This window comes from Eriocheir sinensis, chromosome 50 (assembly GCF_024679095.1).
Source record: "Eriocheir sinensis breed Jianghai 21 chromosome 50, ASM2467909v1, whole genome shotgun sequence".
Lineage (NCBI taxonomy): Eukaryota > Metazoa > Arthropoda > Malacostraca > Decapoda > Varunidae > Eriocheir > Eriocheir sinensis.
In genome coordinates, this window is record NC_066558.1 from 2,382,677 (window position 1) to 2,406,675 (window position 23,999).

The following is a 23,999-nucleotide window of genomic DNA, read 5'->3' on the forward strand; positions in this document are numbered from 1 at the left end:
GTTTCTGTATATATTTTTTGTCTTTTTTGTTTTTTGTTTTCTTTGTTTTTTGTTTTGTTTTTCGTGTCAGGTGTTTTATTTTTATTTTTTGCCTTTCTCTTTTTCTTTATCTCTTTTCCTCCCAGGTTTTAATTTTTCTTTATTTTTTCTTTATTTTTTTCTTTGTCCTTGTTTATCATTCGTGTACCATCCTTTTCTTGTTTGTCTTACTTCCTTTCTTTCTTTATTTATCTCTTCCATTATCTGTAGTTATCCTTCCCTTTCTCTCTCTCTTTCTCTGTCTCTCTCTCCCTTCACTTCCTGTCTTCATATAAGTTGACATAATATTGAAGAGGTTGATTTATTGGCATAGTCTCCCTTTATTCAGTCGTTTTCTTCGGTGGTTGTTATAGTAAAGAAAACGAGGTCATTAAAGGGTAGACTAGGGACTTTATATATGTCTGTATGTCTTTGTAGCTATACGTCAGTTTGGGATTCAGTTTTCATTTCATTGATAAAAATTAGATCTCTCTCTCTCTCTCTCTCTCTCTCTCTCTCTCTCTCTCTCTCTCTCTCTCTCTCTCTCTCTCTCTCTCTCTCTCTCTCTCTCTCTCTCTCTCTCTCTCTCTCTCTCTCTCTCACGAAAAAAAAAATTAAAACCACATAAATTCATTTCTGCATCAAATTTATTACGTTTTTTAACACATAACATAACACAACCTTGATAAAATGTCTTTTTAACCTTCCCGTGGCTATAGGGTTCACAATACAGGGTAATAGAGGCTGAATTTGACCTTTAATACTATCGGTGGGAAATGGTGAGAGATGATTGGCTGACAGACTGGCTGGCTACCTTCACGCACGCCAAAGTCGATGCTGATTGGTCGAGGCGCTCAGGTGTTGATGACGTCACTAGTTGGTCGATACCTTTTTCTCTCTCTCTCTCTCTCTCTCTCTCTCTCTCTCTCTCTCTCTCTCTCTCTCTCTCTCTCTCTCTCGTTTGTGTGTTTTTCTGATTGTCGTTTTGAAGTACAAGAAGAGGATCAAGAGGAGGAGGAGGAGGAAGAGGAGAAGAAGAAGAAGAAGAAGAAGAAGAAGAAGAAGAAGAAGAAGGTACGAAGAAAGTGTAATAAGACAAGAAGATGAAGAGGAAGACAAGAGGAAGAAGAAGAAAGAGGAAGAAAAGAAAATGGAAGTGTGGGAAGAGAAGAAGAGGAAGGAAGAGGAGGAGGAGGAAGAAGAAGGGAGGATCAAAATAAAGAGGAGGAAGAGGAAGGAAGAAGATATAGAGATATGGGAAGAAAAGAAGAAGAAGAGGAAGAAGAATTGTTATATAAGAGGAGGAGGAAGAAGAGGAAGAGGAAGAGGAGGAGGAAGAGGAGATGGTTACAATCCTCTTAGCTATGTTCATCCTCTTGACCTGTTACTCTCTCTCTCTCTCTCTCTCTCTCTCTCTCTCTCTCTCTCTCTCTCTCTCTCTCTCTCTCTCTCTCGATATGGTAGACAGACACGTGTTATTTTCTCTCCTTCTCTTTCTCTCTCTCTCTCTCTCCTACACTTCTTTCTCTAATAATAACAAAAACAACAACAATAATATTTTTTTCTTCTTTTTCTTCTTCCTTTTCTTCTTCGTTGTATGTTGTCTTTTTTCTCTTCTTCTAATCTTCGTCTTTCTTCTTTTTCTTCCTCTTATTTTCTCTTCTTTTTCTTCCTTTTTATCTTCCTCTTCTTCCTTTTTTTTCTCCTCCTTTCCTTTATTCTTCGGTTTTCTTCTTCTTTTCTTCTCTCATTTATTTTTTTTCTCCTGTTCATCTTTTTTTTCTCCATTTTTCTCTTCCTTCCTTTTCATTTCTTCATCTCTGTCCCTTCCGTCATTTTCTATTTCAACTTCCATTCCACTCTCTCCTCTACTCATTCAACTTCTTCCTTTTCTTCATCAACTTCTACTTTTCCTCTTCCTCATCCTCATCTCAATCTCCATTTCCTCCTCCTCCTCTTCCTCCTTCAACCATCAATCACTTATCAATCTCATCTGACAGCCGGCGAATTCGTGAGGGCGGGGATTTCATGTGGGTCTTACTTCCATTCATCGCCACATCAGCTGACCTCTTCTTGACCTGCCTTGCCCTCTCCTCCAGCTTCTTACTCTTATACTCCAGCAGCATATGATTGGCCGGCGGGAGTCCTACACACGCCCTCAGGATATTCTCAATGCAGGATCGTTGTCTGAAGAGGGAGTTGATCACAGGAGTGCCAGGTGGAACGAGAGGTGCCTTACAGAGATAGCTAAGGATTGACAGCACGGAATGGAAGCTCTGAAACTCCTCGCTCTCAACCTTGTACTCAATCCTCTCGCACAGCTCCGCCAGTATGACCAGGTCGAGGATGAGGGGGCAGGCCAGCAGGGAGTCCTCACAGGTGTTATGGATGACCAAGGTGTTTGATCCGCCCATCATGATCTCTGAGGTATATTCATCCATGGCTCGCTTGCTATCTCCGACGTGTGGGACATATTTGATAACGACGCAGTGGTCTGGCTTTTCTCCTTCAGCGTAGAGAAGGTCGTTCGATAGTACCACGTCCTCCACCACGCCGCTTTTGGATATCTGTTGGAATGGGAGATGTGTGAGAGGGGTGATGATATGTGTGGGGAAGGGTGATGATAGGCGGGGTGACAGCCAGTGAGAGGAAGGGTTAGGAACGGTTGAGAAGGGAAGAGGAAGGGTAAGAGAAGGGAAGAGAAGGGCAAAGAAAAGCTAGGAGAAGAGAAAGGGAGAGAAAGAGAAGAGAAAGGGTGGGTAAGGGAGTAAGGAAAAGGGTGAGGAAGGAAAGAGAAGGGTGCGAGATGGGTGTTTGATGGGTAGGGGTGTGTTAGGAAGGGTAGGGAAGGGGAAGGAGGGTTAGGAGGTGAGTAGAAGGGTGAGGGAGAGTAAGAAGAGGAAAGGAAGGGTAAGGAAAGGAAAGAGAAGGGAAGAGGAGGGCAAAGAAAAGTTGGAAGGGGAAGATAAAGATTGAGGAAAGGAAGAGAAGGGAGAGAAAGAGAAGAGAAAGGCTGAGGGAGAGAAAGAGAAGAGAAAGGCTGAGGAAGGGAAGAGAAGGGAGAGAAAGAAAAGAGAAAGAGTGAGGAAGTGAAGGGAAAGATGAGTAAGGGGTCTCTCTCTCTCTCTCTCTCTCTCTCCTCATACACTATTAGCATTTCTTACATGTCTTTCTCCCATTCTTTATCAATCAAAACTTATTAACTTTCTCTCTCTCTCATTCTTTCAATCAAAATTTCTCAACTCTCTCTCTCTCTCTCCCTCTCTCTCTCGCTCACCTCCTTCGATCTGAAAGTCTGCGGGGCGTCCAAGTTCTTCCCATCATTGTTCCCGAGGTGGTTGTAACTCACGATGGACCTCGGCTTGATCCCCGCGCCCACCAGGAAATCCACCAGCACCGACTTGAGCTTGGTTTGTCCGCTCTTGAAGTCGTCTCCGGCAATGAACACGTTTTTCTTCTCCGCCAACTCGATGACTCCCGGTACGAAGGTGTTCTGGGGCGACCCGTTGATGTAGGTTACCTGGGATTGAGTTAGACAGGTGAGAGGATGTGTGGGAAGGTGTGAGGGTGGTTGATTGGACACACACACACACACACACACACACACACACACACACACACACACACACACACCTTCATCCTCTCCCTTATCCCCTTCCTCCTCCCTATCTACTCCCTTTCACCAACTTCCCCTCTCTCTCCCTACTCACCTCCCTTCTTATCCTCCCCCTGTCCTCCCCATACACTCCCCATTCCCCCCTACTCATTCCCTTCCCCTTCCCCTCTCTTACTCACCTCCCCTCTTCCCCCCTAAACAAATCCCCTTTCCTCCCGATTCACAGCCCATTCCCCCCTACTCATCCCCCTCCCCTTCCCCTCTCTCTGACTCACCCCTTCCAGAATGCTAGCAACAGCGAAGAGCGTCGAGGGCGAAATCTCAGACTCATTCCTCTTGATACTGGCCAGAAGCGCATCCATCGACCCGTTGACCTCAGGGATGACCTCGCTGTACCGCTCCGTGTTGGCCGTCCACAGTATAATGACCTTATCCACGTTACTGGTCTGCTTGAAGTCCCGGATGTCCGCTCGGATCTTCTCCATCTGCTGCTGTTTCGTGCCCTCCAAGACGTTATCAGCCCGGTCCGCCTGGTTAGCCGCGATGAACTCCGGGATGTAGATTGAAGGCCTCGGTTTGATGGCTCGCATGTGGGACTCGAGTTGCACCTGGAGCTCGTAGTCTAGCACCTTCGCGCGTTGCATCGCCTCGCATAAGTCCAAGGAAGAGATGTCCCAGCCTGGAGGAGCAGAAGAAGATGGATTTTTTCATTAAGAGAAGAAGGTGAGGTTTAAGGGATAAGGTGTGGGGATTAAGAGAAGAAGGTGGGGTTTAGGAGATAGGGCTTAGCTTTAAGAAGAGAAGGTGAGGTTTCAGAAGAAGATGGATTTTTTCATTAAGAGAAGAAGGTGAGGTTTAAGGGATAAGGTGTGGGGATTAAGAGTAGAAGGTGGGGTTTAGGAGATAGGGCTTAGCTTTAAGAAGAGAAGGTGAGGTTTAGAGGAGAATCGTTTGGTTTTAAGAGAAGAAGATGAGATTTAAGGGATAAGGTGTGGGGTTTTAAGAGAAGGTGAGGCTTAAGGGAGATGATGTAGTTTTAAGACGAGAAGGTGAGGTTTAGAGGAGAATGGTTTGGTCTTAAGAGAAGGTGAGATTTATGGGATAAGGTGTAGGGTTTTAAGAGAAGAAGGTGAGGTTTAGGAATAGAAGGTAGGATTTAAGAAGAGAAGGTGGGGTTTAGGAATAGAAGGTAGGATTTAAGAAGAGAAGGTGGGGTTTAGGAATAGAAGGTAGGATTAAAGAAGAGAAGGTGGGGTTTAAGGGGTTGGTGTTTTTCGTGTTAATATGGTTGATTTCGTTTGTTTGTTTTTTAAGTGGTGATTTATGTGTATTTTTGTATTTATCTTTCTCTCCTACCCGTACACAGATATACACACACACACACACACACACACATCCCCACAGAAACACCTACACACACACACACCTTCCCACTCCCCCCTCCCACACCTGCCCACACCTGTACTCACCGTCAATCACCAGGTCGTCGGGGTCTACCATGGGCAGCAGGTCCTTCATGGGCACGTAGACCTCCTGGCCATCCTGCCCCATGCCCAGACAGACCGTGCTGGCCTGCGTGATGGAGCCTGCGGGGAAGGTGAGTGTAACCGAGAGGGGAGTAGGAGAGGGGCGTAGGGAAAGAGGGAGTGCCATTGGGGAGAGTGTGAGTCATGGGAAAGATTGAGGGGGGAGTGAGAGAGTGGGAAAGTCAATCAATTTTTAAGTCAGGAAATCTTTAAGTAACCGCTCTTTAACTTAACCAATGTTGCAGTTTGTTTATCATGAGTTCAACTAGTCTGCCAGTCAACCAGTCAACCAAACAACCAGTCAATCGATTTCATCTCAGGACACCTCTCCTCCCGAAATTGACCTCTCTTTCGGCCACCTCTTTTGGTTATTTTTTTTAGGAGCAGCGAGTAGCGGGCTTTTTTTTTTTTTTGTTATTGTTTCCTTGTTTTATGCCCTTGAGCTGTCTCCTTTGTTGTAAAAAAAATAAAAATAAAAACTAGTCTGCCAGTCAACCAGTCAACCAAACAACCAGTCAGTCGATCATCATCCAATCACCGAGTCAATCAGTCAACCATTATTTAAGTCAACTAAATTAGAATTCAACCACTTTTGATATCAACCGATTTTGAACCTACCAAAACCTAAGTCAATCAATCAATCAAATAACCTACCAATCCACCACTCAACCAAGCAATCATCCAATCCAGCTCAATCCATTTTAATTCAACCAATCATCAATCAACCAATCCACCACTCAACCAAGCAATCAACCAATCCAGCTCAATCCATTTTAATTCAACCAATCATCAATCAACCAATCCAGCTCAATCCAATTTTAACTCAACCAACCATCAATCATTTAACCAACCATCCAACCAATCAGCCAGTCAACCAGTTCGAACCCACCCCCCATCCACCCTGCCTCACCGTAGTAGTTGGCGTGCTGGGTGCCATTCTTGGTGCGCCAGGAGAGCTTGTGTCTGTTGGCGAGGACTGCGGCAGTGACCGTGGACCCGTTGTTACCGCCGAGCCCAACCAGCATCAGCCCCACGCGAGGGACCTGGGAGGGAGAGGGTGTGAGAGTGAGAGAGTGTAGGCGATGGGGAGATAGAGAGACAGAGTGTGAGAGGTAGAGAACGAGTTGGAGAGACACAGGAAGAGAGGTAGACAGGCAGAAGAGGGTAAAGAGACAGTCACTTACAGATAAACAGTTCCCCCAGCATCACGCGAGAGACTGTAGGGAAGGGGGGGGGGGGGTATAACTCAAACGTAACAAACTCTTTCTCAACATCCTCAAGTGCGTGAGGATAATGTTACTTCCGTGAACTTAACCATAACGTAACAAACTCTTTCTCAACATCCTCAAGTGCGTGAGGATAATGTTACTTCCGTGAACTTAACCATAACGTAACAAACTCTTTCTCAACATCCTCAAGTGCGTGAGGATAATGTTACTTCCGTGAACCTAACCACAACGTAACAAACTCTTTCTCAACATCCTCAAGTGCGTGTGGGTCATCTAACTTCCGTGAACCTAACCACAACGTAACAAACTCTTTCTCAACATCCTCAAGTGCGTGAGGGTAATCTAACTTCCGTGAACCTAACCACAACGTAACAAACTCTTTCTCAACATCCTCAAGTGCGTGAGGGTAATCTAACTTCCGTGAACCTAACCACAACGTAACAAACTCTTTCTCAACATCCTCAAGTGCGTGAGGGTAATCTAACTTCCGTGAACCTAACCACAACGTAATTTTATCTTTCTCAACATCCTCAAGTGTGTGTGGGTAATCTAACTTCCGTGAACGTAACCACAACGTAATTTTATCTTTCTCAACATCCTCAAGTGCGTGACGGTAATCTAACTTCCGTGAACCTAACCACAACGTAATTTTATCTTTCTCAACATCCTCAAGTGCGTGAGGGTAATCTAACTTCGTGTATTGATCCATCTTCATTGCCTAACCACTGACGTCAATAACTCTCACTAGGTTATTAAAAAGGGATTAGTTTAACAGGTGAGCAATGGCCCAATGCCCAAGTTTTCAGGCAATTATAGATCATTTTCCTCAGGTCTTTAAATGTCATTATTATAACTATCATCATCAGAAGGCAAATAACTGGGTTAAGGAGGGTAATTAGTGTATATTAGTGCTTTTACGATATTTAGTGATTCGGTTATAATAATTTGATTTGGGGGGGGTTATTTTCTTAAGGTCGAATTAATTAACTCAAAAGTAGAAATCGAGATGGTAAAAAATTAACAAATGTAGTAATGATAGCTTAAACTAGGTCACTCATTGCGATTTTTTTTTTTACATCAAAAGTCACGGCTCAAGGGCAAAAAAAAGAGTGAAGAAAAAAAAATCCAGCCACTCGCCGCTCCCATAAAAGATAAAATTAAAGAGTGACCAAGAGAGAGGTCGATTTCGGGTGGACTGATTTCATTGATAGCTTGACTTGCTGTTGTTTTAGGTCGAAGGAAGGACTTCAAAAAGGGAAAGAAAGAGAGACGATAAAACTTAACAAACAATAGTAAGAAATAATGTAAAAGAGGTCAACCGTTACGATATTGTTAAACTGATTGTGATAGCTTGATTTTTTTTTTTTTACATCAAAGGTCACGGCTCAAGGGCAACGAAAAAGAGTGCAAAAAAAAAAAAGTCCGCTTCTCGCCGCTCCCATAAAAGGTAAAATTAAAGAGTGTCCAAGAGAGAGGTCAACTTCGGGTGGACTGATTTCATTGATAGCTTGACTTGCTGTTGTTTTTGATCGAAGGAAAGACTTCAAAAAGGGAAAGAAAGAGACGATAAAACTTCACAAAAACAGCAAAAATAATGTAAAATAAAAGATAATATTAAAGAGTGTCCAAGGGAGAGGTCAACTTCGGGTGGACTGATTTTGATAGCTTGGCTTGCTGTTGTTTTTGATCGAAGGAAGGACTTCAAAAAGGGAAAGAAAGAGAGACGATAAAACTTCACAAAAACAGCAAAAATAATGTAAAATAAAAGATAAAATTAAAGAGTGACCAAAAGAGAGGTCGATTTCGGGTGGACTGATTTCATTGATAGCTTGACTTGCTGTTGTTTTAGATCGAAGGAAGGACTTCAAAAAGGGAAAGAAAGAGAGACGATAAAACTTAACAAACAATAGTAAAAATGAAGTAATGTAAAATAGGTCATCCGTTACGATATTATTAAACTGATTTTGATAGCTTGGCTTGCTGTTGTTTTTGATCGAAGGAAAGACTTCAAAAAGGGAAAAAGACGATAAAACTTAACAAAATAGTAAAAATAATGTAAAATAGGTCATCCGTTACGATAGCAGCGACGGGCCAAATTTGTGGCTTTACCGTGTACCAGCGACGGGCCACATTTTTGCCATGATATAAACCCCAAAATAGATGATACATAAACTGATCACAAATCCGCTGATATATATTATGAAGTGGTTTGCGAGAGCGATGATTTTTTTCTTATTAATTCGCATAGAGGGGCTTTAAGAAACATGATCCCCGCAGCTACCGGGTTAAACTGATTTTGATACCCTGATTTGTTGTTGCTTTAGGTTGAAGGAAGTAATTGAAATGGGAAGGAATATATAGATAGCAAAACCTGAACACAAATAGTAAAAACAGTGTTGAATAGGTCATCCGGTACGATACTTAGTGAACAAATTGTTATACTTTCATTTGTTGTTGTTATTGTTTTTAAGTCGAAGGAATGAACGCACTGTAGTGAGGGGAAGGAAAATTGAATACAAGGGAAAGAGAAACTGAATATGAGGGAAAGAAAAGATGAATATGACTGAAAATGAGAGAAAGTGAAGCTGTAGCGAACATGCCTCACCTTCCTCTGCGTCCTGAAGGTGTAGGTGGTAGCGGGCTTTTTTTTTTCACATTTGTTTCCTTTTTTTTTATGCCCTTGAACTGACTCTGCTGTGTGTGTGTGGGGGGGGGGGGATATAACCAGCATGCCTCACCTTCCTCTGCGTCCTGAAGGTGTAGGTGGTGGAGGTGGGCGTGGCCACGAGCGTCCCCTTGCTGTCCCGCCAGACCTTCGTGTTGTCGTAGTGGTAGTCCGCCTCGATCGACTCCTGGGTATAGCGAACGGCCGGGCTCTCTATGCGGATGTGAGGTGCCATGCTGAGAGTGTGTGTGTGTGTGTGTGTGTGTGTGTGTGTGTGTGTGTGTGTGTGTGTTGGTTGGTTGGCTGGCTGGCTGGCTGGAAAGGAAGATAAAAGGGGTTAGGTTATTTTAGTTATTTATTTATTTTTTTGCTTGTATATTTATTGTTTTTTTGTGTGTGTGATTGTTTTTTTCCGCTGTGTTTCTTTTTTGGATTTTTTTTAATCGTTTAAGTTTGTTTTGTCTTGTTTTCTTTATTTTTTTTCGTATTTTTTCCTGTTTTTATTTCTTTTGTTCTCGTCTTTATATTTTTTTTCGTGTGTACGTTTATTCTATTGTTATTTTGTTCTTTTCTTTCTTTCTTTCTTTCTTCCTCTCTCTCATTCTTCATTTCCTCCCCTCTCTTCAATTATCTCCAATTTACTCTCTCTCTCTCTCTCTCTCTCTCTCTCTCTCTCTCTCTCCTATTGCGTGCGTGTATGCTTCGTTGTCTGAAATATCTGCTGAGTTAACTTTTTCTTGTTGCTGTTTCTTTTCTCTCTCTCTCTCTCTCTCTCTCTCTCTCTCTCTCTCTCTCTCTCTCTCTCTCTCTCTCTCTCTCTCTCTCAGACTATGTACTTCGTTTAAAAAATAATTATACTCCTCCTTCTCTTCCTCCTCCTCCTCCTCCTCTCCCTCCTCCTCCTCCTCCTCCTCTCCCTCCTCCTCCTCCTCCTCTTCCTCCTCCTCCATAAAGCCAGCGTTATGCTCGGGTTCTTAGCGAGGAACTTCGAGTGTAAGACGCTGGAAGTAATGTTATCCCACTGTAAGACTTCACCTCGAGTATGCGTTACAATAATTCTGGTCCCCTAATTACAGAAAGGCCATTGAATTATTAGAGCGAGTTTAGCGACGCGCTACGATGATTCCACCCTTGAGGACTCAGCCGCATGAAGAACGACTCAGGGGACTCAATCTCTTTACACTGGAAAGGAGACGCCTGCGAGGGGATATGATTCAGGTCTTCAAGTACCTAAAGAACTTCAGTAACGTTGACCATCTGCAAGGTTTTTCAGCTACAGACCAACTCAAGAACCTATTGAAGGGTATCTGGACACCTCTTCGTCCGAAATTGACCCCTCTTTCGGCCACCCCTTTGGATTCTTTTTAGGAGCAGCGAGTAGCGGGCTTTTTTTTTATTACAGTTTCCTTTTTTTTGTGTGTGTGTGTGTGCCCCTGAACTGTCTCCTTCGTTGTAAAATAAAAAATAAAAAAGCGAGGCGATGTTCACCGTTTACCGTTGATGAGGTTTCAGGCCCCGATCCACTTTCAGCGCAGCGCTCCGCCTGGCCGTCAGGAATAATGATGTTAGCCTCAATAAAAATCCTCGATATGCACTTATTCACAACGTCGTAGTGAGTGAGTGAGTGTTAATTGCTTTCATGGATAACCTACTGATGTCCTTTTAATAAGTATGTAATACAGACATTGGTAGGAGTTTCTTCCCCATCCGAGTCATCCGCCACTGGAACAACCTCCCTACTCAAGTTGTAAGTGGGGAAACCATTAAGTCCTTCAAGAATCGTATCGAGCGTTACTTAGTGAGAACAAGAGTAAACTGATGGATTATAAAGTTTTGAAGCGCTCTGCGGACATCAAGTGTTAAATGTCACAGTCTCCCACAAAATCCCGTATGAGTTAAAAGAAAACGTTTGAACATAGACTAAACCATTTCATCACCTCCACCAAAACATTCCCTTATGTATATCAGCGCTCTGGGCAGGGGACGAGGTGGAAACGAGGCCTGGAAACGGAAAATAGGCACAGAAACGTAGGGGAAACGAAAAATGGGGGTGACAGAACGTAAACACTGACAGAAATACTAACCGGCGAATGCGTGAACCACTCCCTGTCTGCTAGCGGTGCCCGTACTCCCATACCTTCGGCACCCAAACTCACATATTTGACAAGGCTTTCGTGGGCGTTGTGGGCATTTCCAGGGGTAGCTTAATGGCCCTGGTGGTAGTTTGACCCTTCCTCTGTACCGTGAACCTAAGGAAATACTCACGAGGACCCGATTGATGTCATTTTAGGCCTTTGGAATGAGTTGATGTGGGAGATGGAGCGGCTGAAAATACCGACGAGATCTAGTTCCTTGCCCCCCGCGCGTGCTAACCCTGGCTCCCCTCCGCTAAAATATTCTTCTAACGGTATTATCTCTTACTTAACCTCCTCTACAACCTCTCCAACTGTACCAGAAGGAAGATTAAGCCTTGTAGCATCATATTCTACCTACACATGGCACCCACAAGCCTTACTTCAGCCCAGTGCCACGGGAGCATGCAAACGGTACCGGCACTCCAGACATCACCAGACAGACCGGCACTTGACAGCCACACACACACACACACACACATGACTTCACTCACGTGTTTAGTTATGAAAGCACGCTATTGAAAAGGTATTGGGGTGTTTGATAGTGAACTAGAGGCACTGAAGGTGATGTTGAGGGTGGGTAGTGATGGTGAGGGTGATGGTGAGTGAGGAAAATGAAGAACATGTGATCGAATAGCACCTCAGGGGAAACCAAGATAGTCACCTGATGAAGCTGATCCCCTGAAGATGAGGTTAGGGGTTGATAGTGAGGGTCTGGGTGATAGTGAGGGGAAGTATTGAGTCTGAAAATGAGGTTGAGGGTTGATAGTGATGGTGTGGGTGACGGTGAGTGAGGAAAATGAGGAAAACATGAATGATCTCTCAAAGAAACCCGAGTCACCTGGTGAAGTTGACGCCCTGAAGATGAGGTTAGGGGTTGATAGTGAGGGTCTGGGTGATAGTGAGGGGAAGTATTGAGTCTGAAAATGAGGTTAAGGGTTGATAGTGATGGTGTGGGTGACGGTGAGTGAGGAAAATGAGGAAAACATGAATGGTATCTCAAGGGAACCCGAGTCACCTGGTGAAGTTGACGCCCTGAAGATGAGGTTAGGGGTTGATAGTGAGGGTCTGGGTGATAGTGAGGGGAAGTATAGAGTCTGAAAATGAGGTTGAGGGTTGATAGTGAAGGTGTGGATAACGGTGAGTGAGGAAAATGAGAAAAACATGAATGGTACCTCAAAGAAATCCGAGATGCAGTGTAGCCAGAACAGAGCGTAGGTCCCTCACGCTAGACGGTTCAGAGTGTTATGCCGCCCCTGTCTAGCTGTCTCGCCTCCTCTACCTGCCTCTCCCCGCCTCTCCCTTCCTCTCCTCTCCCTGCGAACACGTCAGCACCCCTCTCCCCCTCTCCCTCCATCTCCCATCCTTCTCTCCCCACCAGAAACGTCTGCGCCGGCGTGATCTGCATAAGGGTCATTTTTGTTTAACATTTCTCAACACGCTCACACATTAGGGCTTTCGTGTTCTTTCTAGGCGTTTCTTTGGTTAGTTTTATGACTCCGGTGGTAGTTTGACCCTTCATCTGCACCGTGGAAGTACGGAAGCTATCATGGGAACGTTTTTGAAATCTCTTTAGGCTTTTAGAAATGAAGGATGCAAGGAATATAACCTGACTTTCCTGCTGACCATATCGCATTATACCAATCGTTTTCACCCTCTTAAAACTATCGTGCACACGCATCTAACGACATTCCTTTATAATTATCGTAAAAATCGTTAGTTACTGATGATATTGGTAATAGTTAAGGAATCCCAGAAAATACGACCGTATGAGCACGATAACGTAGGGTAACTGTATAAAACTATCGTGCAAACACATATAACGACATTCCTTTATAATTATCGTAAAAATCGTTAGTTACTGATGATTTTGGTAATAGTTAAGGAATCCCAGAAAATACGACCTTATGAGTACGATAACGTTGGGTAACTGTATAAAACTATCGTGCACACGCATATAACGACATTCCTTTATAATTATCGTAAAAATTGTTAGTTACTGATGATTTTGGTAATAGTTAAAAAAATCCCAGAAAATACGACCTTATGAGCACGATAACGTTGGGTAACTGTATAAAACTATCGTGCAAACACATAAAACGAAATTCAATTAACATCATCGTAAGAGTCACACGTTCTCGACGCTTTGGTATAAGTTATTGATCAGTAAACTAGGAAAATACGATATCTTATGAGTGGGATATATATTTTCACGCCATAAAACTATCGTACCCTTACATACAGCGAAATTCAGGTAAAGTTATCGTTTAAATTCATAAATCATCGATGTTTTTAGAGATATTTATGGCTCAGAAAACCCCAAAATACGGTCTTTATGAGTATGATAACAGATGGTAACATTGTCCACGAATTTGCATATGGATTACTCTCCCTCTCTTGCTCTCCCTCACTCCCCCTCCCTCCTCCCTCCTCCCCCACTCCCCCAGCTCACGTTCAGACCCCCGGAGTGTTCCAAAGAAGCCCCACGAGTACTCTCCCAGCCCTATTTAAACCTCACTCCACCCAAGCCCATGAGAGCCCAACAGCACCCCAGTATTCCGCGTTCAACCCCAGGAGCGTTCCCAAAAAAGCCCAGTGAGTACTTTCCCCAGCCCCAGACTCTTCCCCAGCCCACCAAAGCCCCATAAGTAATTTCCACAGCCCCAAACTCTACCACAGTCCACCCCAGCCCATGAAAGCCCAACAGCACCCCAGTATTCCGCGTTCAACCCCAGGAGCGTTCCCAAAAAAGCCCAGTGAGTACTTTCCCCAGCCCTAGACTCCTCCCCAGCCCACCAAAGCCCCATAAGTAATTTCCTCAGCCCCAAACTCTACCACAGTCCACCCCAGCTCATGCATGAAAGGCCAACAGCACCCCAGTATTCCGCGTTCAACCCCAGGAGCGTTCCCAAAAAAGCCCAGTGAGTACTTTCCCCAGCCCCAGACTCTTCCCCAGCCCTCCCAAGCCCACCAAAGCCCCATGAGTGATTCTTACAGCCCCATACTCTGTCCCAGTCCTCCCCTGTATTCCCCAGACCCTCCAGCCCCCCGGAGCGTTCCCCCAAAAGCCCAGTGATTACTTTCCCCAGCCCCAGACTCTTCCCCAGTCCTCCCCAGCCCACCAAAGCCCCCTGAGTGATTTCCACAGCCCCATACTCTGCCCCAGTCCTCCCCGGAATTCCCCAGACCCCCCAGCACCAGTATTTCGCGTTCAACCCCCCGGAGCGTTCCCCAAAAAGCCCAATGAGTACTTTCCCCAGCCCCAGACTCTGCCCCACCCCTCCCCAGCTAACCAAAGCCCCATGAGTAATTTCCCCAGCCTCATACTCTGCCCCAGTCCTCCCAGGAATTCCCCAGACACTCCAGCCCCACGGAGCGTTCCCCAAAAAGCCCAATGAGTACTTTCCCCAGCCCCAGACTCTTCCCCAGCCCTTCCCAGCCCACCAAAGCCCCGAGAGTTATTTCCCCAGCCCTAAACTCTGCCCCAGCCCTCCCCAGCCCACCAAAGCCCTGTCAGTGATTCCTAAAGCCCCAAACTCTGCCCCAGTCCTCCCCGGAATTCCTCAGACCCTCCAGCACCAGTATTTCGCCTTCAACCCCCTGGAGCGCTCCCAAAAAACCCCAATGATCACTTTCCCCAGCCCCAAACTCTTCCCCAGGCCTCCCTGGCCCACCAAAGCCCCATGAGTGATTCCTACAGCCCCATACTCTGCCCCAGTCCTCCCCGGAATTCCCCAGACACTCCAGCCCCACGGAGCGTTCCCCAAAAAGCCCAATGAGTACTTTCCCCAGCCCCAGACTCTTCCCCAGCCCTCCCCAGCCCACCAAAACCCCATGAGTAATTTCCACAGCCCCATACTCTGCCCCAGTCCTCCCCGGAATTCCCCAGACCCTCCAGCACCAGTATTTCGCGTTCAACCCCCCGGAGCGTTCCCCAAAAGCCCAGTGATTACTTTCCCCAGCCCCAGACTCTCCCCCAGCCCTCCCCAGCCCACTAAAACCCCATGAGTAATTTCCACAGCCCCAAACTCTGCTCCAGCCCTCCCCAGCCCACAAAACCCCCATGAGTAATTTCAACAGCCCCAAACTCTGCCCCAGCCCTCCCAGCCCACCAAAACCCCATGAGTAATTTCCACAGCCCCAAACTCTGCCCCGGCCCTCCCCCGCCCACCCAAACCCCCTGCGTAATTTCCACAGCCCCAAACTCTGCCCCAGCCCTCCCCAGCCCAACAAAACCCCATTACTAATTTACAAATCCCCAAAATCTGCCCCGGCCCTACCCACCCCACCAAAACCCAATGAATAATATCAACAGCCCCAAACTCTGCCCCGGCCCTCCCCAGCCCACCAAAACCCCATGAGTAATTTCCCCAGCCCCAAACTCTGCCCCGGCCCTCCCCAGCCCACCAAAACCCCATGAGTAATTTCCACAGCCCCAAACTCTGCTCCAGCCCTCCCCAGCCTTACCCAGCCTTCTTCAGCCTAGTATTTCGCGTTCTAGAATAGTCGGTGTTACAAGAGCGAGTAAAGACGAAAGCCCAAACCCGCATCGATTTACCGAAAACAAATATTGATCTTATGTCTCTCTTCCTCCTCCTGCTCCTCCTCCTCCTCGCTATCACCTGCATTAACTTCAGCCTAATCAGCAATCAATTCATTACCTCCTTCAGCACTTGTGATATGGAAGGGAAGTGCAGTGATGTGATTTAACCAAGGTATGTGTGTGGGTGTGTGGGTGGGTCTCTCTCTCTCTCTCTCTCTCTCTCTCTCTCTCTCTCTCTCTCAGGTATTCTATTGTTATTATTATTATTATTATTATTATTATTATTATTATTATTATTATTATTATTATTATTATTATTATTATCATTATTTACCAAACACAAGATAAGATATTAGGACAGACCAGACACGCACGTAGGTATATGACCCTACTGAGAGAGAGAGAGAGAGAGAGAGAGAGGAAATGCTACCCTATGCATTGTTATCTAAATCCCTGATGCAAGACTTCACCAGCATCGTCATTCTCTCATCCCTGTGCTGTCCAAATCCCTTATGCATGAGTTCCCCAGCATCTCCATCCTCTCATACCTGTGCTGTCCAAATCCTTCATGCAAGAGTTCACCAGCATCTCCATCCTCTCATCCCTGTGCTGTCCAAATCCCTCATGCAAGAGTTCACCAGCATCTCCATCCTCTCATCCCTGTGCTGTCCAAATCCCTCATGCAAGAGTTCACCAGCATCCTCATTCTCTCATCTTTGTGCTGTCCAAATCCCAAGAGTTCACCAGCATCTTCATTCTCTCTTCCCTGTGCTGTCCAAATCCTTTATGCAAGAGTACACCAGCACCTTCATTCTTTCATCCCTTTCGCTGGTAAACTCTGCAACAACCTTCATTACTCCGTCTGTATTTCCTCCTGCCTACGACTTGAACACTTTAATTCACGAGGGAAGTATCAAGACACCTCTCCACCCGAAATTGACCTATCCTTCGGCAACTCACCCTGCCTGGTCAAACTCTTTCGCCTCTGCCTGTCAACATCTACCTTTCCTTCTTGCTGGAAGGTTGCCTTCATACAGCCTGTGCCTAAGAAGGGTGACCGCTCCAATCCCTCAAACTACCGTCTTATAGCTTTACTTTCTTGTCTATCTAAAGCTTTTGAATCAATCCTTAACCGGAAGATTCAAAAGCACCTTTCCACTTCTGACCTTCTATCTGATCGCCAGTATGGATTCTTTGGATTCTTTTTAGGAGGAGCAAGTAGCGGGCTTTTTTTTTATTAATGTTTACTTTTTTTGTGCCCTTGAACTGTCTCCTTTGCTGTAAAAAAAAAAAAAAGGGTTCCGCAAGGGGCGTTCTACTGGTGATCTCCTAGCCTTCTTAACTGACTCTTGGTCATCCTCTCTTAGCCGTTTCGGTGAAACTTTTGCTATTGCGCTGGACATATCAAAAGTTTCTGATAAGGTCTGGCACAAATCTTTGCTTTCTAAACTACCCTCCTACGGTTTCTATCCTTCTCTCTGTACCTTTATCTCCAGTTTCCTTTCTGACCGTTCTATTTCTGCCGTGGTAGACGGTCACTGTTCTTCCCCTAAATCTATTAACAGTGGTGTCCCACAGGGTTCTGTCCTATCTCCCACTCTTTTTCTGTTGTTCATTGATGATCTTCTTTCCAAAACGAACTGTCCTATCCATTCCTACGCCGATGATTCCAATCTGCATTACTCAACTTCTTTTAATAGAAGACCCACCCTTCAGGAACTTAACGACTCAAGGCTGGAGGCTGCAGAACGCTTAGCCTCAGACCTTACTATTATTTCCGATTGGGGCAAGAAGAACCTGGTGTCCTTCAACGCCTCAAAAACACAGTTTCTCCACCTATCCACTCGACACAATCTTCCAAACAACTATCCCCTATTCTTTGACAACACCCAGCTATCACCTTCCTCAACACTAAACATCCTCGGTCTATCCTTAACTCAAAATCTCAACTGGAAACTTCATATCTCATCTCTTACTAAATCAGCTTCCTCGAGGCTGGGCGTTCTGTACCGTCTCCGCCAGTTCTTCTCCCCTGCACAGTTGCTGTCCATATACAGGGGCCTTGTCCCCCCTCGTATGGAGTATGCATCTCATGTGTGGGGGGGCTCCACTCACACAGCTCTTCTGGACAGAGTGGAGGCTAAGGCTCTTCGTCTCATCAGCTCTCCTCCTCATACTGATAGTCTTCTACCTCTTAAATTCCGCCGCAATGTTGCCTCTCTTTCTATCTTCTATCGATATTTCCACGCTGACTGCTCTTCTGAACTTGCTAACTGCATGCCTCCCCCCCTCCCGCGGCCCCGCTGCACTCGACTTTCTACTCATTCTCATCCCTATACTGTCCAAACCCCTTATGCAAGAGTTAACCAGCATCTTCACTCTTTCATCCCTCACGCTGGTAAACTCTGGAACAATCTTCCTTCATCTGTATTTCCTCCTGCCTACGACTTGAACTCTTTCAAGAGGAGGGTATCAGGACACCTCTCCTCCTGCATTTGATCTTCCTTTCGGCCACCTCTCTTGTTTTACTTTAGGAGCAGCGAGTAGCGGGCTTTTTTCGTTTATTATTGTTTTCTTTTTTTGTTGACCTTGAGCTGCCTCCTTTGTTTAAAAAAAAAAAAAACTCGTTTCTCTTCTCTTTTATATTAGCAGTGACTATAGCGGGCTTTTTTTTTTTTTTTTTCGTTTATTATGTTTTCTTTCCCTGAGCTGTCGCCTTGCTGAAAAATAAATAAATAAATAAAAATCTTTACCCGGTTTGCAGTCCTCTTAAAATAACTTCTTTTTTCTCTTCTTATTTTTGTTTCTAATCTTAATCCTATTCTTGTTATTCTAGCTTATTATTATTATTATTATTATTATTATTATTATTATTATTATTATTATTATTATTATTATTATTATTATTATTATTATTATTATTATTATTATTATTATTATTATTATTAGTAGTAGTAGTAGTAGTAGTAGTATATGAAATGTATTGATACGTAGAATGTCCTCGTGAAATAGTCAGTTCAACCCAAGATCGTTAATTAAAAGTAATTAAAGCTGAACTTAAATTGGCTGACACTTGTAGGGGCACTTAAGACCCCACAAGTGTAGCCCAGAGCCTGCACATGTAGACATCACGAGTACACCCACACCCACACCCACACCCACACACACACACACACACACACACGCACACACCCACACACACACACACACACACACACACACACACACACACACACACACACTTATCACGGCCGGAAGCAATGGAGATTAAGAGAGAGAGAGAGAGAGAGAGAGAGAGAGAGAGAGAGAGAGAGAGAGAGAGAGAGAGAGAGCATGAAAGAAAACGAGGGTGCTGAATGGGTAACTACGACATTTTTCTCCTTCCTCCTCTTCTTCTTTTTCCTCTTCTTCTTCTCATTATTATTATTATTATTATTATTATTATTATTATTATTATTATTATTATTATTATTATTATTATTATTATTATTACTTCTACTACTACTACTACTTCTACAACAACAACAACTACTACTACTACTACTACTACTACTACTACTACTACTACTACTACTACTACTACTACTACTACCACCCAGTATTACCACATCACAATAAATGTAAATTCCAGGGAAGTCCAGATCAAGGTGACAAAATTTACATCACCTGAGCCTAGAGGAGGAAGAGGAGGAGGAGGAAGAGGAGGAGGGGAGGAGGAGGAGGAGGAAGTACAGGTGTAATATTGTAGATTAGATTACCTGTCCGGGATTGGCGCTAAAGGAAAAGTGATAAAAGAGAGATAAAGAAAGATAAGGGATGATAAAGAAAGGTGTGGAAGAAGAAGAAGAAAAAAGGAGGAGGAAAGAAAACGAAGAAGAAGAAGAAGAAGAAGAAGAAGAAGAAGAAGAAGAAGAAGAAGAAGAAGAAGAAGAAGAAAGGAGGAGGAAAGAAAACGAAGAAGAAGAAGAAGAAGAAGAAAAAGAAGAAGAAAGGAGGAAAGAAAACGAAAAAGAAGAAGAAGAAGAAAGGAAGAGGAAAGAAAACGAAGAAGAAGAAGAAGAAAAGAAAGAAAGACAGAATGAATGAAAGGGAAAAAAAAGGAAAGGAAAGAAAAATGAATGAAAAAAATTGAATGAAAAAAAATGAATGAAAAATGAAAAAAAAAGAAAGGAATAAAAAAATGAAAAAAAGTGAAAAAAATAAATGAAAGGAAAATGAATGAATGAACCAAAGACAAAGAAAGAAAGAAAAATAATATAAAAGGTGAAAGTAAATGTATGAAAATGTGTTTGATGGAAAAGAGAAGTAAAAAAAAAATGAAAAGAAAGAAAAAGATAAAACTATTCACTTAACAAGAAACATTTCCTTACTTTTCTTCTTTTCTACTTAGTTATATTCTTACTTTTCTTTCTTACTTTTCTTTATTTTCTTCTTTTCTACTTATATTCTTACTTTTCTTACTTTTCTTTATTTTCTTCTTTTCTACTTATATTCTTACTTTTCTTACTTTTCTTTATTTTCTTCTTTTCTACTTATATTCTTACTTTTCTTACTTTTCTTTATTTTCTTCTTTTCTACCTATATTCCTACTTTTCTTTTTTCTTACTTTTCTTTATTCTTTTCTACTTATATTTTTACTTTTCTTTTTTCTTACTTTTCTTTATTTTCTTCTTTTCTACTTATATTCTTACTTTTCTTACTTTTCTTTATTTTCTTCTTTTCTAATTCCTACTTTTTTCCTTGGGTCAAATAATAAAGATAAATTAAGATAAATGAGTAATATATTTTTTTATTTCAGGCAATTTGGAGAACACGAAGAACAGGTGTGGCTAATTAGTGACAGGTAAGGAAGGTGAATTTATTATTATTATTATTATTATTATTATTATTATTATTATTATTATTATTATTATTATTATTATTATTATTATTATTATTAGTAGTAGTAGTAGTGGTGGTGGTGGTGGTGGTGCTGGTGGTCAAATCTACACACACACACACACACACACACACACACACACACACACACACACACACACACACACACACACACACACACACACACACACACACACACACACACACACACACACACACACACACACACACACACACACACACACACACACACACACAGGTAAATAGGCCTTGTAAGTACTCACAATGCACTAATCTTGTACAGCAGCCACCACCACCACCACCACCACTACCTTCAACACCACTACCGCCACCACCACCACCACTACCTTCAACACCACCACCACCACCACCACCAGACAGACAGACGTTGGCACCATTCAAGTTTCCCAAAATACTCCTCCTACTCCTCCTCCTCCTCTCCTCCTTCTCCTCCTTCTACTCCTCTTCCTCCTCCTCCTCCTCTTCTCCTCTTCGGCCTTGCACTTCGCCTTCATTTTTTCTTTTATTCATTTATTTTTTTTGTTTATTTTATGATCAGAAATATTTTAAGTAAGATTAATTCTCTCTCTCTCTCTCTCTCTCTCTCTCTCTCTCTCTCTCTCTCTCTCTCTCTCTCTCTCTCTCTCTCTCTCTCTCTCTCTCTCTCTCTCTCTCTCTCTCTCTCTCTCTCTCTCTCTCTCGTGTGTGTGTGTGTGTGTGTGTGTGTGTGTGTGTGTGTGTGTGTGTACGGAGAAACCTTTTGCCACGCCCTGTATTCTTGTGTATGCTTTTCATGTACGTGTATGAATGTATGGTGAAACGTGTGTGTGTGTGTGTGTGTGTGTGTGTGTGTGTGTGTGTGTTGACCTTTTTTTATTTATACGTTAACGAGAGAAAAAAATACTAGAAGAAGAACAACAAGAAAAAGAAGAACGAGGAAGAAGAAAACGAAGAAAAGGAGAAGAACTAACAATAACAAGAATAAGAATAAGAATAAGATGAATAATATTAATAACGAGAAGGAAAAACGAAAAGAAGATTAAGAGGAAAAGATGAATACATGAAGAACAAGACGACAAACCACCAAGCCGCCCAAGCAAACACTGAACAACGTCATAACATTGCTGCGATGCCGGTCATGTGGTGCGTGGCCGGGTGGCGGGGAGGGGGGGCGGGATGGGCCAAGGCGGAGGCAGGTGGAGGGGGTGACGGATGCAGGGTACCAGGTAGGCGTATGACAAGGACGGTTCAGGCAGGGACGCGAGGAAGGGGCGGCAGAGGACGGCACAGGTGGGCATGGGCCAGGTAAAGGGGCCTCGGGGGCAGGGGCCGGTGAGGGGGCGGATGGCGGCGGGGGGGTGTCAGGTCGGTGACGCAGTAGTGGCCGCGGCGCGGGTCGGGCGTCGCGGCGGGGCAGCGCGGCGCGGCGCAGGGCGTACGCAGGACGCAGGACGCAGGCTGCCGCGACCTGGGCACGCACTGACGCACGCACGGCGGGCGGGGGGCGGGGCGGCGCACCTGCGGGCCGCGGCGCGCCAGTGTGTCCCTAGCCGGCATTGTGCACGGAGCGCCGCCCCGCACGCCGCCCGCCCCGCCCCGCGCCGCACCTGTGCCGCACGCCCGCCCCACGCCCTGCGCCGCCCCTAATCGGGCCCCAGCGACAGGCGCCGCGGCCAGTGTCTAGTGAGCGAACAGTGCCCGCACCGCGCCCTATGGCCCACGGGCCGCCCCGCCGGGCCTGATGGGCGGGACCGCCGTGCCCACGCCCGCGCTGGCCGCCCTGCTGCTGGCGGGCCTCCTCGCGGGCGTGGGCGGCCAGGACGACGCCTCGCAGGCCGCCCAGCCCGAGTGTGGCTGCGGCGGGAGCGTGGCCGCCGCCGCCGTGGCCGGGGCGCTGGTGGCGGTGGTCCTCGTGGCCCTCGCCTACTGCTGCTGCCGCCGCAGGGCATCCCCGGCAGGTGTGTGTGTGTGTGTGTGTGTGTGTGTGTGTGCGGGAAAGGTATGTTGCCGGAAGGAAATAATAAGCGAGAGGTTAGGTATAGAAATGCTCACCCACGTAAGCTTTCCACACACACACACACACACACACACACACACACACACACACTCACTCACAGAGAGACACACGTACATTTAATTCACTTCTATTTATAGATGTCCTGATTTCATTCTTCTTTTTTTTTATTCTTCACCTCGTCTGTGTGTGTGTGTGTGTGTGTGTGTGTGTGTGTGTGTGTGTGTTTGTTTCCGCTGACCTTTGGAGGAACGCAGAAGGAGGGAAGGAGACAGGAGGAATGGGAAGAAGAAGAAGAGGAGGAGGAGGAGTTGGAGGAGGTGGGAGAGTAGGTTGGATAGAATCTTTACCTAACTACTGAATGGTGGAAGAAGAAATAGTAGTAGTAGTAGTAGTAGTAGTAGTAGTAGTAGTAGTAGTGGTGGTAGTGTTAATAGTAGGAACATAAGGGTAGTGATGACAGTCGTAGTGGTGGTGGTGATGTTAGTGGTAGTGGTGGTGGTGGTGGAGGTGGTGTTTGCGATCCACCTCCCGCCACTCACCGCCCCAACCGGTTCTCCTCCACCCCCCAACCCCCTCCCATCACCCCCTCCATTCCAAAGTGGTGGAGGTGGTGGAGGTGGAAGGGGATGACGTGGTGGTGATGGCGGTAGTGGTGGTGGTAGTAGTAGTAGTAGTAGTGGTAGTGGTAGTAGTAGTAGTGGTAGTAGTAGTAGTAGTAGTAGTAATATTAATAGTAGTAGTAGTAGTAGTAGTAGTAGTAGTAATGCTTTTCTCCTTTTTCTCTTTTCTTTTTCTTTTTTTCTCATTTTTCTTTCTTTTTTATAATTCATCTTTCTCTTTTTTTTCTCTTTCTTTCGTTTTTTTATTCCTTTCTTCTCCTCCTTCTTTTCTCTTCAGCTGTCTACTCTATTCTCTCTCTCTCTCTCTCTCTCTCAACAATATCAATGCAACGTTTTTTAATGTAAATCACTTAAGGACAGACCACCAAGTCTGGACCATGGGGTCTGTGTGGTCTGATTTTCTATGTAAATCTATGTAAATCTCTCTCTCTCTCAAAAAATAAGAAAAAAAACAAGAAACAACGATAAAAATGATACAGAAAGTGTGTGTGTGTGTGTGTGTGTGGTGATGAAGGTGGCGGTGGTGGTGGTGGTGGTGAAGGTAGTGGTGGTGACCTAGTTTAGATTCCTGTGGTGGTGATGAAGATGGTGGTGGTGGTGGTGATGATGGTGATGATGGTGGTGGTGGTGGTGATGATGGTGATGATGGTGGTGGTGGTGGTGATGATGGTGGTGGTGGTGGCAGTGGTGGTAGTGGTGGTGGTGGTAGTGGTGATGATGGTGGTGGTGATGGT

General features: G+C 44.8%; 3 protein-coding genes across 15 annotated transcripts in view; 2 read left to right on the forward strand and 1 right to left on the reverse strand.

Moving 5' to 3' along the window:
- Nucleotides 1–647: 647 nt before the first annotated feature.
- Nucleotides 648–20,998, reverse strand: LOC126982211 (inositol-3-phosphate synthase 1-B-like). Of its 5 annotated transcripts, none has more exons than XM_050834109.1 (7): nucleotides 20,892–20,998; nucleotides 9,128–9,369; nucleotides 6,071–6,203; nucleotides 5,104–5,220; nucleotides 3,910–4,313; nucleotides 3,296–3,538; nucleotides 648–2,585 (listed from the first exon to the last, which is right to left on the reverse strand). In XM_050834109.1, exons 2-7 carry the CDS (start codon nucleotides 9,287–9,289, stop codon nucleotides 1,995–1,997), a joined length of 1,650 nt encoding a protein of 549 aa, XP_050690066.1. In that variant the 5' UTR covers nucleotides 9,290–9,369; nucleotides 20,892–20,998; the 3' UTR covers nucleotides 648–1,994. The 5 variants fall into 5 exon arrangements, with proteins under 5 accessions (XP_050690066.1, XP_050690067.1, XP_050690064.1 ...); XM_050834110.1 differs by having other exon boundaries at nucleotides 9,128–9,365; nucleotides 20,892–20,983; XM_050834107.1 differs by lacking the exon at nucleotides 20,892–20,998 and adding an exon at nucleotides 12,362–12,510.
- LOC126982027 (uncharacterized) lies at nucleotides 11,958–14,873 on the forward strand. Its single transcript, XM_050833746.1, has 4 exons — nucleotides 11,958–12,055; nucleotides 12,568–12,583; nucleotides 13,634–13,781; nucleotides 14,524–14,873. Exons 1-4 carry the CDS (start codon nucleotides 11,958–11,960, stop codon nucleotides 14,871–14,873), a joined length of 612 nt encoding a protein of 203 aa, XP_050689703.1.
- Nucleotides 20,999–22,178: 1,180 nt separating the features above from the next.
- Nucleotides 22,179–23,999, forward strand: part of LOC126982210 (neuroblast differentiation-associated protein AHNAK-like) — a 37,722-nt gene continuing 35,901 nt past the window's right edge. For 8 of the 9 annotated variants that reach the window (XM_050834097.1, XM_050834101.1, XM_050834102.1 and 5 more), the window contains exon 1: nucleotides 22,179–22,586. In XM_050834097.1, coding sequence (XP_050690054.1) covers nucleotides 22,370–22,586 — 217 coding nt within the window. In that variant the 5' untranslated portion in view covers nucleotides 22,179–22,369. The remainder of the gene's footprint in view (nucleotides 22,587–23,999) is intronic. The other variant, XM_050834106.1, reaches the window with a different exon arrangement.

What these genes read in the sequence shown, in the direction of transcription:
- LOC126982211 (XM_050834109.1), bottom strand. Translation starts at nt 9,289, where the DNA reads ATGGCACCTCACATCCGCATAGAGAGCCCGGCCGTTCGCTATACCCAG. An exon ending in CCTTCAGGACGCAGAGGAAG is followed by an intron (nt 6,204 to 9,127) that starts GTGAGGCATGCT and finishes TCTCCCTCCCAG; the next exon opens with GTCCCTCGCGTGGGGCTGAT. An exon ending in TTGCTAGCATTCTGGAAGGG is followed by an intron (nt 3,539 to 3,909) that starts GTGAGTCAGAGA and finishes ACTCAATCCCAG; the next exon opens with GTAACCTACATCAACGGGTC.
- LOC126982027 (XM_050833746.1), top strand. Translation starts at nt 11,958, where the DNA reads ATGGTGTGGGTGACGGTGAGTGAGGAAAATGAGGAAAACATGAATGAT. An exon ending in AGCGTTCCCAAAAAAGCCCA is followed by an intron (nt 13,782 to 14,523) that starts GTGAGTACTTTC and finishes ACTCTGCCCCAG; the next exon opens with TCCTCCCAGGAATTCCCCAG.